Source organism: Ovis aries, chromosome 2 (genome assembly GCF_016772045.2).
Source record: "Ovis aries strain OAR_USU_Benz2616 breed Rambouillet chromosome 2, ARS-UI_Ramb_v3.0, whole genome shotgun sequence".
NCBI lineage: Eukaryota > Metazoa > Chordata > Mammalia > Artiodactyla > Bovidae > Ovis > Ovis aries.
In genome coordinates, this window is record NC_056055.1 from 198,325,004 (window position 1) to 198,341,732 (window position 16,729).

At 38.9% G+C, this 16,729-nt stretch overlaps 1 protein-coding gene across 3 annotated transcripts in view; it reads right to left on the bottom strand.

Annotated features, from left to right (window-relative positions):
* The window catches only part of DNAH7 (dynein axonemal heavy chain 7), a 266,322-nt gene that overhangs the window by 236,552 nt on the left and 13,041 nt on the right, over positions 1-16,729 (bottom strand). For 2 of the 3 annotated variants that reach the window (XR_006058804.2, XM_004004780.6), the window contains exons 3-5: positions 6,457-6,519; positions 1,195-1,303; positions 323-470 (exon numbers count right to left, since the gene is read on the bottom strand). Coding sequence is in view for 2 of the 3 variants with exons in the window: in XM_004004780.6 (XP_004004829.1) it covers positions 323-470; positions 1,195-1,303; positions 6,457-6,519 (320 nt within the window). In the remaining variant the exon portion in view is untranslated. The remainder of the gene's footprint in view (positions 1-322; positions 471-1,194; positions 1,304-6,456; positions 6,520-16,729) is intronic. The other variant, XM_042244009.2, reaches the window with a different exon arrangement.

Sequence of the window (16,729 nt, forward strand, 5' to 3'; positions counted from 1 at the left end):
TAGAGGACTACGAATTCAGATCCATACTGAACCTGCATCTCCCAGACTATAGTCCTAAATTTGGCTTGAGTAAAACTCTCTTCTATCCCTATACAGAATTTTACTGAGCATTCTCATCAGCATACCTTTTCAGCTCATGATATTTAAAAATGGGACGCCTTAATAGAGTTAAGCTCAATCTTTCATTATTTGTAACCGAACCTCATTCCAATAAGGCTTTCAGGAATCCTTAGAGATGCACAGAATTCTTATAATTTTAGATTAAAGAGTTTCCAAGGACTCTAATCAGGGTAACACACACTGGTTAGCTCACAGAACTTACATGATGATATTCACAAGAGTGCTTCTGAAGTTCTCTCGTTCTTTATGTGGAGATTTGCTCTTTCCTCTGGAAGTAGATGGTCCAGCACGACTATCATCAATCTGGTCAAGTAACCTACCCTTTTTCCCAAAGCGTTCCTTGTATTCAGCTTGAATTAAGAAAGGAAAAAAAATGGTGTAGATTAGTTATCTTTAAGGTAAATTAAAATATTTAACTAGTTAAAATAAAACACCGAAGCATCATTTAATGAAAAACCTACATTCTTTAAGTTCTTAAGTAACCACATTTCCTTTCTTGAAGTTAAACTAATCTCATTTGATGTCATCATAATAGAAACCTTTATTTCAAGAATACTCAATTAATTTTATATTATTGATAAATGCAAATAAATTTCAACTGTTTTACATAGAACCTTCTTAACATTAAAATTATTACAAACACAGAATATAAAATTATTTTAGCAAATTTAAAGAACTATGAGGAAAAGACATTAACATTTACTGTAATCAATCTAATAAGTCAAAATAAAAATATTAATGTGAATAATTTAGAAGTAATGTTTACAACCTATTACAATCCCCCTTAGAAAAAATATTAGTCTTTGACACAGAGGCAAATTCTGAAAACAGTTAATCAAAGTTTTATTATAAGCATTGCAATTCCTAAAATATCAGCTTTTATAGCATTTGCAACAGTCTGAAAGTAAGACATGAAATCGAGTATTTTCTGAGGAAACACTTTTGGGGTAAATTTTTCCCCTTGATATAAACATAATTATAACTTTCCAGTTTCATTGCTTTAACTACATGTTGTAATTTTTTTTCCCTCCAGGAAATTTCCTTAAATCTAAGACAGAATATTAGAGTTCTTACCATACGACTGTTCATTTTTAACACTAAACTGCTCTGGAATATCTTCATCCTGCTTTACATTCAAATGGAACGATGGAGCCGCCTGCTGCCACTGGGGCTTTGTACTCACCTGAAATATGAAATTTCAGATAGCATCAACAAAACAAGATCAGAAAAAAGGCTTTTTTCATAAATTCATAAGAATATATAAATACAACATTTTTTCAAACAAATTAGGACATCTTATATTTTTTGCAGCCAAAGTTGAAGAAACTCTATACAGTCAACAAAAACATGACTGGGAGCTGACTGTAGCTCAGATCATGAACTCCTTATTGCCAAATTCAGACTTAAATTGAAGAAAGTAGGTAAAACCACTAGACCATTCAGGCATGGCCTAAGTCAAATCCCTTATGATTATACAGTGGAAGTGACAAATAGATTCAAGGGATTAGATATTTAGGAGTACCTGAAGAACTATGGACAGAGGTTCATGACATTGTACAGGAGGCAGGGATCAAGACCACCCCCAAGAAAAAGAAATGCAAAAAAGTCAAATGTTTGTCTGAGGAAGGCTTACAAATAGCTGTGAAAAGAAGAGAAGTGAAGGCAAAGGAGAAAAGAAAAGATATAAGCATGTAAATGCAGAGTTCTAAAGAATAGCAAGGAGAGATAAGAAAGCCTTCTTCAGTCATCAATGCAAAGAAATAGAGGAAACTAATAGAATGGGAAAGACTAGAGGTCTCTTCATGAAAATTAAGAGATACGAAGGGAACATTTCATGCAAAGATGGGCACAATAAAGGAAGGAAATGGTATTGGCCTAACAGAGGCAGAAGATATTAAGAAGAGGTGGCAAGACTACACAAAAGAAGTATACCCAAAAAATCTTCATGACCCAGATAATCATGATGGTATGATCACTCACCTAGAGCCAGATATCCTGGAATGCAAAGTCTAGTGGACCTTAGGAAACATCACTACAAATAAAGCTGGTAGAGGTGATGGACTTCCAGTTGAGCTATTTCAAATCCTAAAAGATGATGCTGTGAAAGTGCTGCACTCAATATGCCAGCAAATTTGGAAAACTCAGCAGTGGCCACAGGACTGGAAAAGGTCAGTTTTCATTCCAATCCCAAAGAAAGGCAATATCAAAGAATATTCAAACTACCACACAATTGCACTCATCTCACATACTAGTAAAGTAATATTCAAAGTTATCTAACCCAGGCTTCAACAGTACGTGAACCATGAACTTCCAGATGTTCAAGCTGGTTTTAGAAAAGGCAGAGGAACCAGAGATCAAATTGCCAACATCCGCTGGATCATCGAAAAAGCAAGAGAGTTCCAGAAAAACATCCACTTCTATTTTATTGACTATGCCAAAGCCTTTGACTGTGTGGATCCAGAGAACTATGGAAAATTCCTAAAGAGATGGACCACCTGACCTGCCTCCTGAGAAATCTGTATGCAGGTCAGGAAGCAACAGTTAGAACTAGACATGGAACAACAGACTGATTCCAAATTGGGAAAGAAGTATGTCAAGGGTGTATACTGTCACCCTGCTTATTTAACTTATATGCAGAGTACATCATGAGAAACGCTGGGCTGGATGAAGCACAAGCTGGAGTCAGGATTTTCTGGAGAATTATCAATAACCTCGGATATGTAGATGACACCACCCTTATGCAGAAAGTAAAGAACTAAAGAGCCTCTTGATGAAAGTGAAAGAGGAGAGTGAAAAGTTGGCTTAAAACTCAACATTCAGAAAACTAAGATCATGGCATCTGTTCCCATCACTTCATGGCAAATAGAGTGTCAGACTTTATTTTGGGGGGCTCCAAAATCACTGCAGATGGTGACTGTAGTCATGAAATTAAAAGATGCTTCCTCCTGGGAAGAAAAGTTATGACCAACCTAGACAGCATATTAGAAAGGTGAGACATTACTTTGCCAACAAAGGTCCATGTAGTCAAGGCTATGGTTTTTCCAGTAGTCATGTATGGATATGAGAGTTGGACTATAAAGAAAGCTGAGCACCGAAGAATTGATGCTTTTGAACTGTAGTGTTGGAGAAGACTCTTGAGAGTCCCTTAGACTGCAAGGAGATCCAACCAGTCCAACCTATAGGAAATCAGTCCTGAATATTCATTGGAAGGACTGATGCTGAAGCTGAAAACTCCAATACTTTGGCTACCTGATGTGAATAACTGACTCTTCTGAAAAGACCCTGATGCTGGGAAAGATTGAAGGTGGGAGGAGAAGGGGATGACAGAGGATGAGATGGTTGACTGGCATCGCCGACTCAATGGACATGAGCTTGAGTAAACCCCAGGAGCTGGTGATAGACAGGGAGGCCTGGCATGTTGCAGTCCATGGGGTCGCAAAGAGTCAGACATGACTGAGTGACTGAACTGAACTGAAGGCATAAACACCCAACAGCAAATCATATTAAAGCCTGTGAATGGCATGGTGTGTGACATCTGGAATAAATTAGCAAGTGCTCTGCTGTTGGTTTGATATGGGTGCCTGTTACCTAACTTGGGTGTTCATTCCGCAGAGTTTACTCAGCCCCTGACATTGGCAAGTGATTTTTCAGCCTTCCATCTTGCCCGACCCAATGCTAATGAGTTCCTCTACACTCCAGCTCCAGAGGATCTTCCTATTCTCATGACTTTAGCAGCTAGATTACCCTGGCAACTCACACATTCATTCTGTCATTTAAGGCAGGGGTCATAAATTCTTATACCTACACAATTCTGGCAAGTATCATAAAAGAGAGAGTAAAGCTAGTGATGATAGCTAACTGGCACCCAGCTTCAGTGCTAAGAAACATTACAGGGCCTTGGGGACTGTGGCCTAGGAGAAAACCTCTGTCTTCAAAAATGGAAGTTAATTAGCTCAAGCCAGCTACTACAATGCCAGAATACAGACCTACTATTGCTAGAACCTATGGCTCTTCAAGAAACCCAGATGGGCAGCCTTTAAAGTAAAATGTACTTATTTTTAAGCATTGACAATTGAATCTGTGTCTTCCTTTCATATCCAGAACCTGATAGCCCATGTTGGCACTGGCTTTTAGTTTCACTCTTCCCAATCCTTTATTGCTACTTTTAAATAAACTGCTGCTGCTGCTAAGTCACTTCAGTCGTGTCCGACTCTGTGCGACCCCATAGACGGCAGCCCACCAGGCTCCCCCATCCCTGGGATTCTCCAAGCAAGAACACTGGAGTGGGTTGCCATTTCCTTCTCCAATGCATGAAAGTGAAAAGTGAAAGTGAAGTCGTTGCACACAAATCCTTTTTTCAAGCTCTTCTTTCACAGGAAAGTAAGCTAAGACAGTAAGTCAATGCTTTTCCATCCTTTCATCTGCCTTGCCAATCTTCTGCAGTGATGTTGCTCCATAAAGGATTTCAGGTGAGTGAGATGTTCACAAAGGTTCAGAATCAGGTCCCCAGCTCAAAGAGGATCAGAGCCCCCAGCACTGGGTTACTCTTGATTTCAACAAGGATCACCACCAGAAACAAAGACCAGTAATGAAAATCACTCTATGTTTTAACTACTGCTGGAAAATTTTATCCAAGAACAAATTTTAATATTCAAATAAAAGTTTCTTAGTCGCTTGTCAGTGGACTTTTCAAAATCTCTTAAAAATATGATCTCTCAATAAGTTTATATTAAAAAATTAAAAATTAAAAAAATTTTAAAAGACTTGATTAGGTAGAAATTGAAAAAAAAGATATGATCTCCCCTAAAACACATGAAACTCAAAGAATGCTGAAAAATGCAAGATGTGGCCAAATAAGAACAAAAAACCAGGTGTAAATTAGCCAACAAAAGCATTTCAGACTAGTATATGCCAATGACAAGAAAGGATTAGTATTCAACTCAGCAACTGACTAGTAAGTCAGAAAATTTTAATTGAGTTTACATCTCTAAATCTGTATACTAACAAGATGCAACAAACTGAAGGTAATTCTGTTTTAAAATTTATCAAATTTTAAACATGTGTCTATTCCATTTCAAGTCCTTTATTTTAAGCTAGAAAATTTAAGATAGGTTTTGCAGAACCACAGAAAAGATACGTCTCAATTCTATGGAACTTTGCAGCATAATCTGGCATTATTAAAAAAAAATTTCAGTTAAAATGTATATTTTGAAATGTTCATTTACTTTATCTAAGAATAGTAAGTCAAGTTTTATAAGTGAAAAATGCCCCCCATCTTAAATTATCAGGAATCTTTCTGTATAAAGCAACACAAATTCAATTTTATAGTTTGTTCTCAGCTTTTAAAATATCTTTCAAAAAATAATCCTTTGGATGAAATTTGAGAGTATTATACTAAGTGAAATGAGCCAGACATCAAAAGATAAATACTGTATGATTCTACTTACATGAGGTACCTAGAATAAGAAAAAACATAGAGATGGAAAGAATGCTGGTTGCTGTGCACTGAGGAGAGGGCAAAACAGAGAGTTAGTGTCTAATGGGTATAGAGTTTCAGTTTGGCAATATAAAAAGAGTTCTGAAGATGGATGGTGGTGATGGCTGTACAACAATATGAATGTGCTTAATATTAATGAACTATAGATTTAAAACAGTTTAAATGATCAATTGTATGTTATGTATGTTTTATCATAATTAAAAAAAAAAACATCATTATTTGCACTGATCCTCCACTTAAGCTCAACTTCCAGGAGTTACAAGAGCACACTAAATGTCATTAAAGTCAATATAACTACTAAATGGAAAAAATTTATTACAGTCAAGTATACCTTTCCCAGTACTTGTCAACTGAAAATGTTTGTTAACTGCCTCTTCCACAGAACAATGACAATTTATAGTCATAATGATAAATTTTAAAAAGATGGTAAATTTCAGTGTTGAAAGATGCATCTCAAAAATCATTAACCCTTCTTACTTTCAAACTCAGAAACTGAGGCTCAGAGAGGTAAGTGACTCCTTTAGATGGCAGAGCCATTAGTGACAAGACGTAACCCCCAGCTTCACTCCCTAATTCCAACAGTGAAATATTTTCTGCTAGACCACCTTGGAAACACTTCTATCCAGATATTAAAATATTCAGTAGAGAATAGTAGGAAATCATAGTTTACATTTATTAAAATAGTTTTTTTATGTGCACCTCATAATTTCTCAATCAGAAAATAATCAAATTGAGCACAAAATTCAAAATCATAAGTTTAGTTACTTATTTATGAGTTTGAAAACTAATAAACATTTTTAAAAGGGCTAAAACCCAATGGGAGTGTACACGTAAATTACCGTAGCCAACTGTGGTAAAATTCTTCCTGGTGTCTTAGGTTTTTCTTTGCTGGCTGATTTATCCTACATGCAAAAAAAACAAAAAACAACAACAAAAAAAAGATTTACTCTGTTAGAGCTAAAACTTATTCTCACAATCAAATTTTAGAGTAAAGCACTTAGTATCCAAAACATTCATTCAAAGGCATACTCTACTATTTTTTTTTTTAAATTCTCAATGTTTGTCTTGGAATATGGCAAGGCAAGAAAGGAAAGTGGTATCCAACAATACCTATCAGAAAGCTTTAAAAATGTGCAAAGCCTCTTGTCCATTACATCATCTCCTTGGAATTTATCTGAATCTAGTTAGTGTCCAGGGCTTACTCTGCTCCATCTCCCTTCTCTATCACTAAAATACCATTTTTGTCCTCTGATAACCAGAATGCTCCACTTAACTAAGCTGACAGTGTATTCAGGTTAACGTATCCTCAAGTTACTGGAAGTAACATGTACTTTTTAGCACCAACTTTCAGGAAAAAGTTCTGATACTTTGAGTAGAGTATGATTCCATAGTAGGAATTTCACTTAGGTAAGAGAAGGCACTATTGAGAATCATACTTCCACCTATAAAGCAGATAATATAAGTTGTGCTAATTCATGTTGATGTATGGCAGAAACCAATACAATATTGTAAAGCAATTATCCTTCAATTAAAAATAAATAAATGTAAAAATACATATATAAGCTATGCTTTTTGCTAATGGTCATTTTATTGCCTCTCAGCTCCAAATCTACCCTTTTTGCCCTCCTTTGTGATTCTTGAACAGGACTCTAAACATCTGTCTTTTGCCAACCAGAACTAATAAAGGGTATCAAAACAACCCTGTGAGAGGAGGGGACTCTGTTTCTGGTTCCAGGATTTTTCTCATTGTTTCCATGGTACGGCTGCCAGTTAGCATCCTTGCCCGTGGGCACCTTCCCAGCCTGTGGTGTGTGGCTGACCCAGTGGCAGACCCACTCCAGCAGGGTAGCAGGTTTTCATGGGCATCCCTAAGGGCAGCTTTCCAGAAAGTTTCCCTTACATCGCAGAGGGAGATTTCCTTTCAAATTCTTCCACATGCAAGCACATGGTTTGCTTACCTCCCAGTCTAAACGTACAAAATTTCAGCAAATGCCTTTGCCATCCAGGTGGGCCACAGCCATTTCCTCTCCAAGAGATCTTAATGTAAGCTTTGGAGAAGGAATGTATCTTCCAAATCTCTTCCCTGAGCCACTCTCCATGGTCCCAAAAGGAATGGCTTTATGTCTGCTATTTCTGCGTTTTCAGCAACACTATCCAAAGCAGCATCCATTAGCCACCTAGAGCCATTGACCACTTGAAATATGACTCATATGAAGTGAGATGTGTTTAACAGTAAAATACACAGATTTTGAAGACACAGTACAAAGTACAAAAAAAAAATTAAACTATCTTGTCAATCTTTATATTGATGAGAATATATTTTATATTGATCACACCATGTGCTATGTACTAAGAAGTTTACAAAAATTACCTCATTCAGTTCTCTTTACAGCTCTGTGAGGTAAGTAGTGCACCACTTTTGTGAGTAATGTATACACGATGACTTTTTTAAAAAATAATTATTTTTCTGCATCGGGTATTTGTTGTATCATATGGGATCTTTCATCATGGTGTATGGATTCTCTAGTCACAGCACAGTGGCTTAGTTGCTCTGGGGAATGTGGGGTCTTAGTTCCTGACCAGGGATCGAGCCCACATCCCCTGCATTAAAAGGCAGATTTTTAACGACTGGACCACCAGGGAAGTTCCCATGAGGACTTTTTCAATGAGGTAGTCTCTGCCTCCAGAAGGTACACAGTTCAGTCAGTATTAAAAATTACATGCTCTCATGCAGGATACAAGATGGTGTGGAACACAGTATTCAAAGAAATTTCCAAAATGAGAAAAGACGGAAATTTAGCCTTAAGTCTCAACTGCATCTCCCAGAGTAGCCGCAACAAACCTACTAAAGACAGAGAGAGTAGCACAAATGATGACTTGGGAGGGAGATCGTGGAAAAAGCAAGAGAATTCCAGAAAAACATCTATTTCTGCTTTATTGACTATGCCAAAGCCTTTGACTATGTGGATCACAAGAAACTGGAAAATTCTGAAAGAGATGGGAATACCACTGACCTGACTCTTGAGAAACCTATATGCACGTCAGGAAGCAACAGTTAGAACTGGACATGGAAGAACAGAATGATTCCAAATAGGAAAAGGAGTGCGTCAGGGCTGTATATTGTCACCCTGCTTATTTAACTTATATGCAGAGTACATCATGAGAAACGCTGGGCTGGAAGAAGCACAAGCTGGAATCAAGATTGCCGGGAGAAATATCAATAACCTCAGATATGCAGATGACACCACCCTTATGGCAGAAAGTGGAGAGGAGCTAAAAAGCCTCCTGATGAAAGTGAAAGAGGAGAGTGAAAAAGTTGGCTTAAAGCTCAACGATCAGAAAACGAAGATCATGGCATCTAGTCCCATCACTTCATGGGAAATAGATGGGGAAACAGTGGAAACAGTGTCAGACTTTATTTTCTTGGGCTCCAAGATCACTGCAGATGGTGACTGCAGCCATGAAATTAAAAGATGCTTACTCCTTGGAAGAAAAGTTATGACCAACCTAGATAGCATATTGAAAAGCAGAGACATTACTTTGCCAACAAAGGTCCATCTAGTCAAGGCTATGGTTTTTCCAGCGGTCATGTATGGATGTGAGAGTTGGACTGTGAAGAAATCTGAGTGCTGAAGAATTGATGCTTTTGAACTGTGGTGTTGGAGAAGACTCTTGAGAGTCCCTTGGACTGCAAGGAGATCCAACCAGTCCATTCTGAAGGAGATCAGCCCTGGGATTTCTTTGGAGGGAATGATGCTGAAGCTGAAACTCCAGTACTTTGGCCACCTCATGCGAAGAGTTGACTCACTGGAAAAGAGTCTGATGCTGGGAGGGATAGGGGTCAGGAGGAGAAGGGGACGACAGAGGATGAGATGGCTGGATGGCATCACTGACTCGATGGACGTGAGTCTGAGTGAACTCAGACATTAGCATGAGTTTCAATGCATTCACAAGGACACATGAGAAGAAGTAGATAAGAGAATTGCTGAGGCAGGAACTCCTTTTGAGGGGCAACAATGATTTATGGAGACAACAAATCTGGGTCAGTAGGAACTGAAAATGTCAAACCTCTGACCTAATGCTTTTGTAAAAGTATAAAAGAGAATCTTAAGCTTGAAATAAATATGCAGTCCAAGAAAACTGAGAGCCTGCATAGTTTCTCGCCGACACCGCTCATCTCTTCAGGTTGATTCCCCGGCTGCTGGAGCTGGACTCTGGCAGTGAAGGAGAGCTAACTGACTCTCATCTGACTTCACACGATCAAGGGGTAATCTCTGTTAGGTTAAGTCTCTGAGATTTGAGGGTCTGTCTGTTCTTTCAGCTAGTATTAAGTACCCTAACAGAGCCACCAATGTGTCCCTCAATATCCCTGTTAAAATCAACACTTTCTTCAAGACCAATACTAAATTTAGATTTTAAAAAACCCTCCAATAGCAGATGAACAATTTTTTAATATGTATAGCACTCTTTTGGTAATTCTCTTATTGTTTAATTTCTGTCTGAAATATAATTTGTGTATGTATTTATCCTGCTCTCCTACCCTGTTAATCTGCTTCATCTCAGCCTACTAACAATTCAGTCTTACAGAGTTAGTTAAACTGACCTTAAAATAATTGACTTTATCATAAGAAAAATTATAAATTGGTTAACCAAGCCTTTAAAAAGTAAAGAGAAAGGAATTAGGGCCAAGATGGCAGAGCAGGAAAACCCTGAGATCACCTCCCCCCATGGGCACACCAAAATCACAAATAGTTACAGAACTCTCTATGCGAATGACCTGAAGACTTATAGAAACATATTCTGCAACTAAAGATAAAAAGAAGAAACCACAATAAGACAGAATAAGACATGTATGAGGGACAGAGATGATACATAGTCAGATCAGTTCAGCTGTCGCTCAGTTGTGTCCGACTCTTTGCGACCCTATGAATCACACCACGCCAGGCCTTCCTGTCCATCACCAACTCCCAGAGTTCACTCAAACTCATGTCCATCGAGGCAGTGATGCCATCCAGCCATCTCATCCTCTGTCGTCCCCTTCTCCTCCTGACCCCAATCCCTCCCAGCATCAGGGTCTTTTCCATAGAGTCAACTCTTCGCATGAGGGGGCCAAAGTATTGCAGTTTCAGCTTCAGCATCAGTCCTTCCAATGAACACCTAGGGCTGATCTCCTTTAGGATGGACTGGTTGGATCTCCTTGCAGTCCAAGAGACTCTCAAGAGTCTTCTCCAGCACCACAGTTCAAAACCATCAATTCTTCAGCACTCAGATTTCTTCACAGTCCAACTCTCACATCCATATATAACCACTGGAAAAACCATAGCCTTGAGTAGATGGATCTTTGTTGGCAAGGTAACATCTCTGCTTTTCAATATTATATCTAGGTTGGTCATAACTTTTCTTCCAAGGAGTAAGCATCTTTTAATTTCATGGCTGCAGTCACCATCTGCAGCGATTTTGGAGCCCAGAAAAATAAAGTCTGACACTGTTTCCACTGTTTCCCCATCTATTTGCCATGAAGTGATGGGACCAGATGCCATGATCTTAGTTTTCAGAAAGTTGAGCTTTAAGCCAACTTTTTCACTCTCCTCTTTCACTTTTATCAAGAGGATTTTTAGTTCCTCTCCACTTTCTGCCTTAAGGGTGGTATCATCTGCATATCTGAGGTTATTGATATTCTCCCGGCAATCTTGATTCCAGCTTGTGCTTCTTCCAGTCCAGTGTTTCTCATGATGTACTCTGCTTAGAAGTTAAACAAGCAGGGTGACAATATACAGCCTTGATGTACTCCTTTTCCTATTTGGAACCAGTCTGTTGTTCCATGTCCAGTTCTAACTATTGCTTCCTGACCTGCATATAGGTTTCTCAAGAGGCAGGTCAGGTGGTCTGGTATGCCCATCTCTTTCAGAATTTTCCACAGTTTATTGTGATCCGCACAGTCAAAGGCTTTGGCATAGTCAATAAAGCAGAAGTAGATATTTTTCTGGAACTCTCTTGCTTTTTCCATGATCCAGCGGATGTTGGCAATTTGATCTCTGGTTCCTCTGCCTTTTCTAAAACCAGTTTGAACATCTGGAAGTTCACAGTTCACATATTGCTGAAGCCTGGCTTGGAAAATTTTGAGCATTACTTTACTAGCTTGTGAGATGAGTGCAATTGTGTCGTAGTTTGAAGTGACACACAAAAGGGAGAATAATCTCAATTGCAGAGATTCTCCTGAAGAAATCTCTTTGAGCTCTGTATGAGGCTCTCCAGCCAAGGGGTCCTCCAACCAGGGAGACAAGCCCCCAGAATATTTGGCTTTATAGGCCAGCATACTTGCTTTTGGGAGAGCCAGAAGGCTGTAGGAAACCAGACTTTACTTTTAAAGGATACATGCAAAATCTCACACACTCCAAGGCCCAGAGTAGAAGCTATAATTTGAAAGAAGCCTAAGTTAGACCCACTTGCTGATACCAGACAGTCTTCCAGAGCAGAAAGAGGCAACTGGGACTCAACTTAGAGACACAGATGCTGGTGACAGCCATTTTTGGGAGCTCATTCTACCATAAGGACATTGGTGCTAGTAAGTGCTGTTGTGGAACCCTCCCTCTAGCTTACCAGCACTGGTACACAGCCTCACCCACCAGCAGACTAGATGCCATCAACCCCTTTCAGCTCCCAGCCACCTAGAAATTTGGTCCTACCCATCAGAGGGGCCCAGGAGCTGGACTACTTACCATCAGGCAGACACCAGCTCCCAGATCCTGGACCTTGCAGACAGGCACACCAAGAACTGGCTTTACCCACCAGGGAGCCAGCATTAGCACTGGGACCTGGCCTCACCCACCAGTGGGGCCAACAGCAACTCTGGGACCCTCAAAGCCAGAGATTCTGAGATGTAACTCCAACCACCAGTGGACCAGCACTAGCAACATTATACTGCCTCACTCAACAGCAAGTGAACACCAGTCCCAGGAGCACCCTCAGTTCTCGTGCCTTAGCCCACAGCTAATATCTGGCTGATATTAGCTCTGGGACACCAAAACTTGCAGCCAGCCCCACTCAAGACTCAACTCTACCCGCCAGTGGGCTGGCACTAGCTCCAGGACTGCCTGGAGCTGTGCAACCAAACTTCTCATGACCCAGCCCTGTCCATCAGTTGCTGGCAGCCTCCATACTTGGAAGGGCCTGGCAACCAATCAGTCTGGAGTAGAGGTAGTCAGTAGTCATCCTGCCATGGCAGAAGGGCCCACACAGCCCACACAGAAGGCACCCTAGAGCACTGAGCTCTGGTGACCAGAGATGAGTATGCTGCCGGGCCCCATAGGACATCTCCTACATAAGGCCACTTCTCCAAGATTGGGAAAAGTATCCAACTTACCAATTATATAGAAATAAAAATATAGAATTAGGCGAAATTAGGAGACAGATGGTATAGAGGGATAGATCAACACTAGATGATAGAGTAATGGAAATCATTCAAGCTGAAAAGCAAAAAAGTTTTCAATAAGAAGTTTAAGAGTTTACTGTTGTTCTCCAGGACAACATTAAATTTACCAACACTCACATTATAGGGTTCCCAGAATAAAAGAGAAAGAAGAGAACACATCTGAAGACACAATAGCCAAAACCTTTCTTAATCTGGGAAAGGAAATAGACATCCAGGTTCAGGAAACACAGAGAGTCTCAAACAAGATCAACCCAAAGAGAGGGCCTCCACCTTACACACTGTAAATTAAAATGGAAAAAAAATAAAGACAGAATATTACAAGCATCAAGGGAAAGGCAACTAGTTACAGACAAGGGAACTCTCATAAGGCTATCAACTGACTTTTCAGCAGAAACTCTGCAGGCCCGAAGAGGGATGGCATGATACAGTTAAACAGATGAAAGGGGAAAAAAGCCTACTACCAAGAATACTCTATATGGCAGAGTCATCAATCAGATTTGAAGGCGAGATCAGTTTTACATATGAGCAAAAACTAAAGAGTTCAGCATCACAAAATTGACTTTATAAGAAATGTTAAAGGGAGCTCTCAAAGTGAAATATGAAAATTATGAAAGGAAAAAATCTGATTGGTAAAGGCAATATACAGTAAAGAAAGATCAACCACTTACAAAACTAAAAGAAGACTAAAAGGTAAAATAGTGAAATTGAAAGTAATGATAATAGAATAATAGCAGGGGACTTTAAGACCTGACTTAATCAATGGACAGATCATCCAGACAGAAAAAGTAATAAGGAGACACTGGCCTTAGACAATACATTAGATCAGATGGACTTAATAGATCATATATACAGAACACTTCAACCAAAAGCAGCAGAATACACATTCTTTCTAAGTGCATATGGAACATTTGCCAGGATATATCGCATGCTAGGCCACAAGACAAGTTTCTATAACTTAAAGAAGAATGAAATTATATCAAGCATCTTTTCTGATCATAACTGTAGGTGTCTAGAAATCAACTATAAGGAAAAAAAACTAAAAGAAAACCCCACAAACACATGGAAGCTGAACAATATGCTACTAAACAACCAATGAGCCACTAAAGAATCAAAGAAGAAATAAAAAGCACCTGGAGACTAATGAAAATGAAAACACAATCCAAAATCTATGAAACACAGAAAAAGCAATTATAAGAGAGAGGTTTATAGCAATACAAGCCAACCTCAGGAAATAAGAAAACCTCAGTTAACAATCTAACCTTATACCTAAAGAATAGAAAAAGAATAAATCCAAAATTAGTAGAAGGGAAATAAAATCCCAATGATTAGAGCAGAAATATACAAAATAGCTCAGTTGCTCAGTCATGTCCGACTCTTTGTTACCCCATGGACTGCAACACGCCAGGCTTCCCTGTCCATCACCAACTCCCAAAGCCTACTCAAATTCATGTCCATTGCATCGGTGATGCCATCCAACCATTTCATCCTCTGTCCCCTTCTTCTCCTGCCTTCAGTCTCTCCCAGCATCAGGGTCCTTTCCAATGAGTCAGTTCTTTGCATCAGGTGGCAAAGGTATTGGAGTTTCAGCTTCAACATCAGTCCTTCCAATGAATACCCAGGACTGATCTCCTTTAGAATGGACTGATTGCATCTCCTTGCAGTCCAAGGGACTTTCAAGAGTCTTCTACAACACCACAGTTCAAAAGCATCAATTCTTCGGCACTCAGCTTTCTTTATAGTCCAACTCTCACATCCATACATGACTACTGGAAAAACCATAGCTTTGACTAGACAGACCTTTATAAAACAGAGACTTAAAAAAAATAGGAAGGATCAATGAAACTAAAAATTTTTATCTTTGAAAAGATAAAATTGATCAACCTTTAGCCAAATTCATTAAGAAATATATAAATAAAGGCCCAAATGAAATCAGAAATGAAAAATGTTATAACTTATATCACAGAAATACAAAGGATCACAAGAGATTACTATGAACTGCTACATGCCAATAAAATGGACAAATTCCTAGAAATGTACAATCTCCCAAGACTGAATCAGGAAGAATTAGAAAATTTAAACACACCAATTAGCAGTAATGCAACTGAATCAGTGATAAAACAAAAATTCTTTCAAACAAAATCTGGACCAGGCAGCTTCACAAGTTAATTCTACCAAACATTTAAAGAAGAATCAGTACCCATTTTCTCAAACTATTCCAAAAAATTGCAGAAGGAAAACTTTCAAACTCATTCTAATGAGGTCAGTATCACCCTGATAACCAATCCAGCCAAAGACACCACAAAAAAGAAAATTACAGTCAACTATCACTGATGAACATAGATGTAAAAATCCTCATCAAAATTTTAGCAAACCAAATTCAACAATACAGTAAAAGAGTCATATACCATTAACAAGTGGGACTTATCTCAGGGATGCAAGGATGGTTCAGTATTTGCAAAATCAATCAACATGATACACATTAGCAAACTGAATAAAAACCATATGATCATCTCAATAGGTGCAGAAAAAAAGTCTTGGACAAAATTCAACATCCATTTATGATAAAAACTCTCAAAGTGGGTGCAGAATGAATATAAGTGAAAGTGTTAGTCTCTCAGCGATGTCCGACTCTTTACAACCCCGTGGACTGTAGCCCGTCAGGTTCCTCTGTCCGTGGAATTCTCCAGGCAAGAATACTGGAGTGGGTAGCCACTCCCTTCTTCAGGGGATCTTCCCAACCCAGGGATCAAACCAAGGTCTCCTGCATTGCAGGTGGATTCTTTACTATCTGGGCCACCAGAGAATATGCTTCAACATAGTAAAGGCCACGGATGACAAACACACAGCTAACATCATATTCAACAGTGAAAAGCTGAAAGAACTTCCTCTAAGATTAGGAAAAAGACAAGGTTTCCCACTCTCTCCACTTTTATTCCACATAGTATTGGGAGTTCTAACCACAACAATCAGATAAGAAAAGAAATCCTAATTGGAAAAGGAAGAATGGAAACTCACTGTTTGCAGGCGAGATGATACTATGTATAGAAAATTGTAAAGATGCTACCAAAAAATTACTAAAACTCAATGAATTTGGTAAAGTTGCAGAATACAAAATTAATACAGAAATCTGCTGTTTCTATACAGTAAAAAACTATCAGAAAGAGAATTTAAGTAAACAATCTTTTTACAATGCAATGAAAGAATAAAATATACAAGAATAAATATAAGGAGGCAGAAGACTTGTACTTGGAAACTGCAAGACACTGATAAGAAACTGAAGACAAGGAAATGGAAAGATATACCATGCTCATGAGTGTGACTGGACCAAACTAATTCCTTTTTGTCAACTCTAACTTAGGCCCACTGTCCAACCCCCTTCTCCTTTATACATGATTAAGCTTTAGCCTAATTCACAAGGAATATGCCCAAGCCAGATGAATTCCCATTCAACTTTTACCTTTGTCTTCGTGTGATACCTGAAAACTGGAGATATGTTTTTGCTGACGCAGATGGTTAACGGTCATAAGACATTCAAGTGGAGGAAAAATCCCCAGTTCCCATCTGTGTAGACATGCTTCTCTCAGTAGTCAGATTCTGTCTTTGGCTTTGGTCCTTTTAAACCCCCTTGCACCCTTTCAGTGGTTCTAAGTGCACCTGTGAATGCCTCTAGATCATTTGTT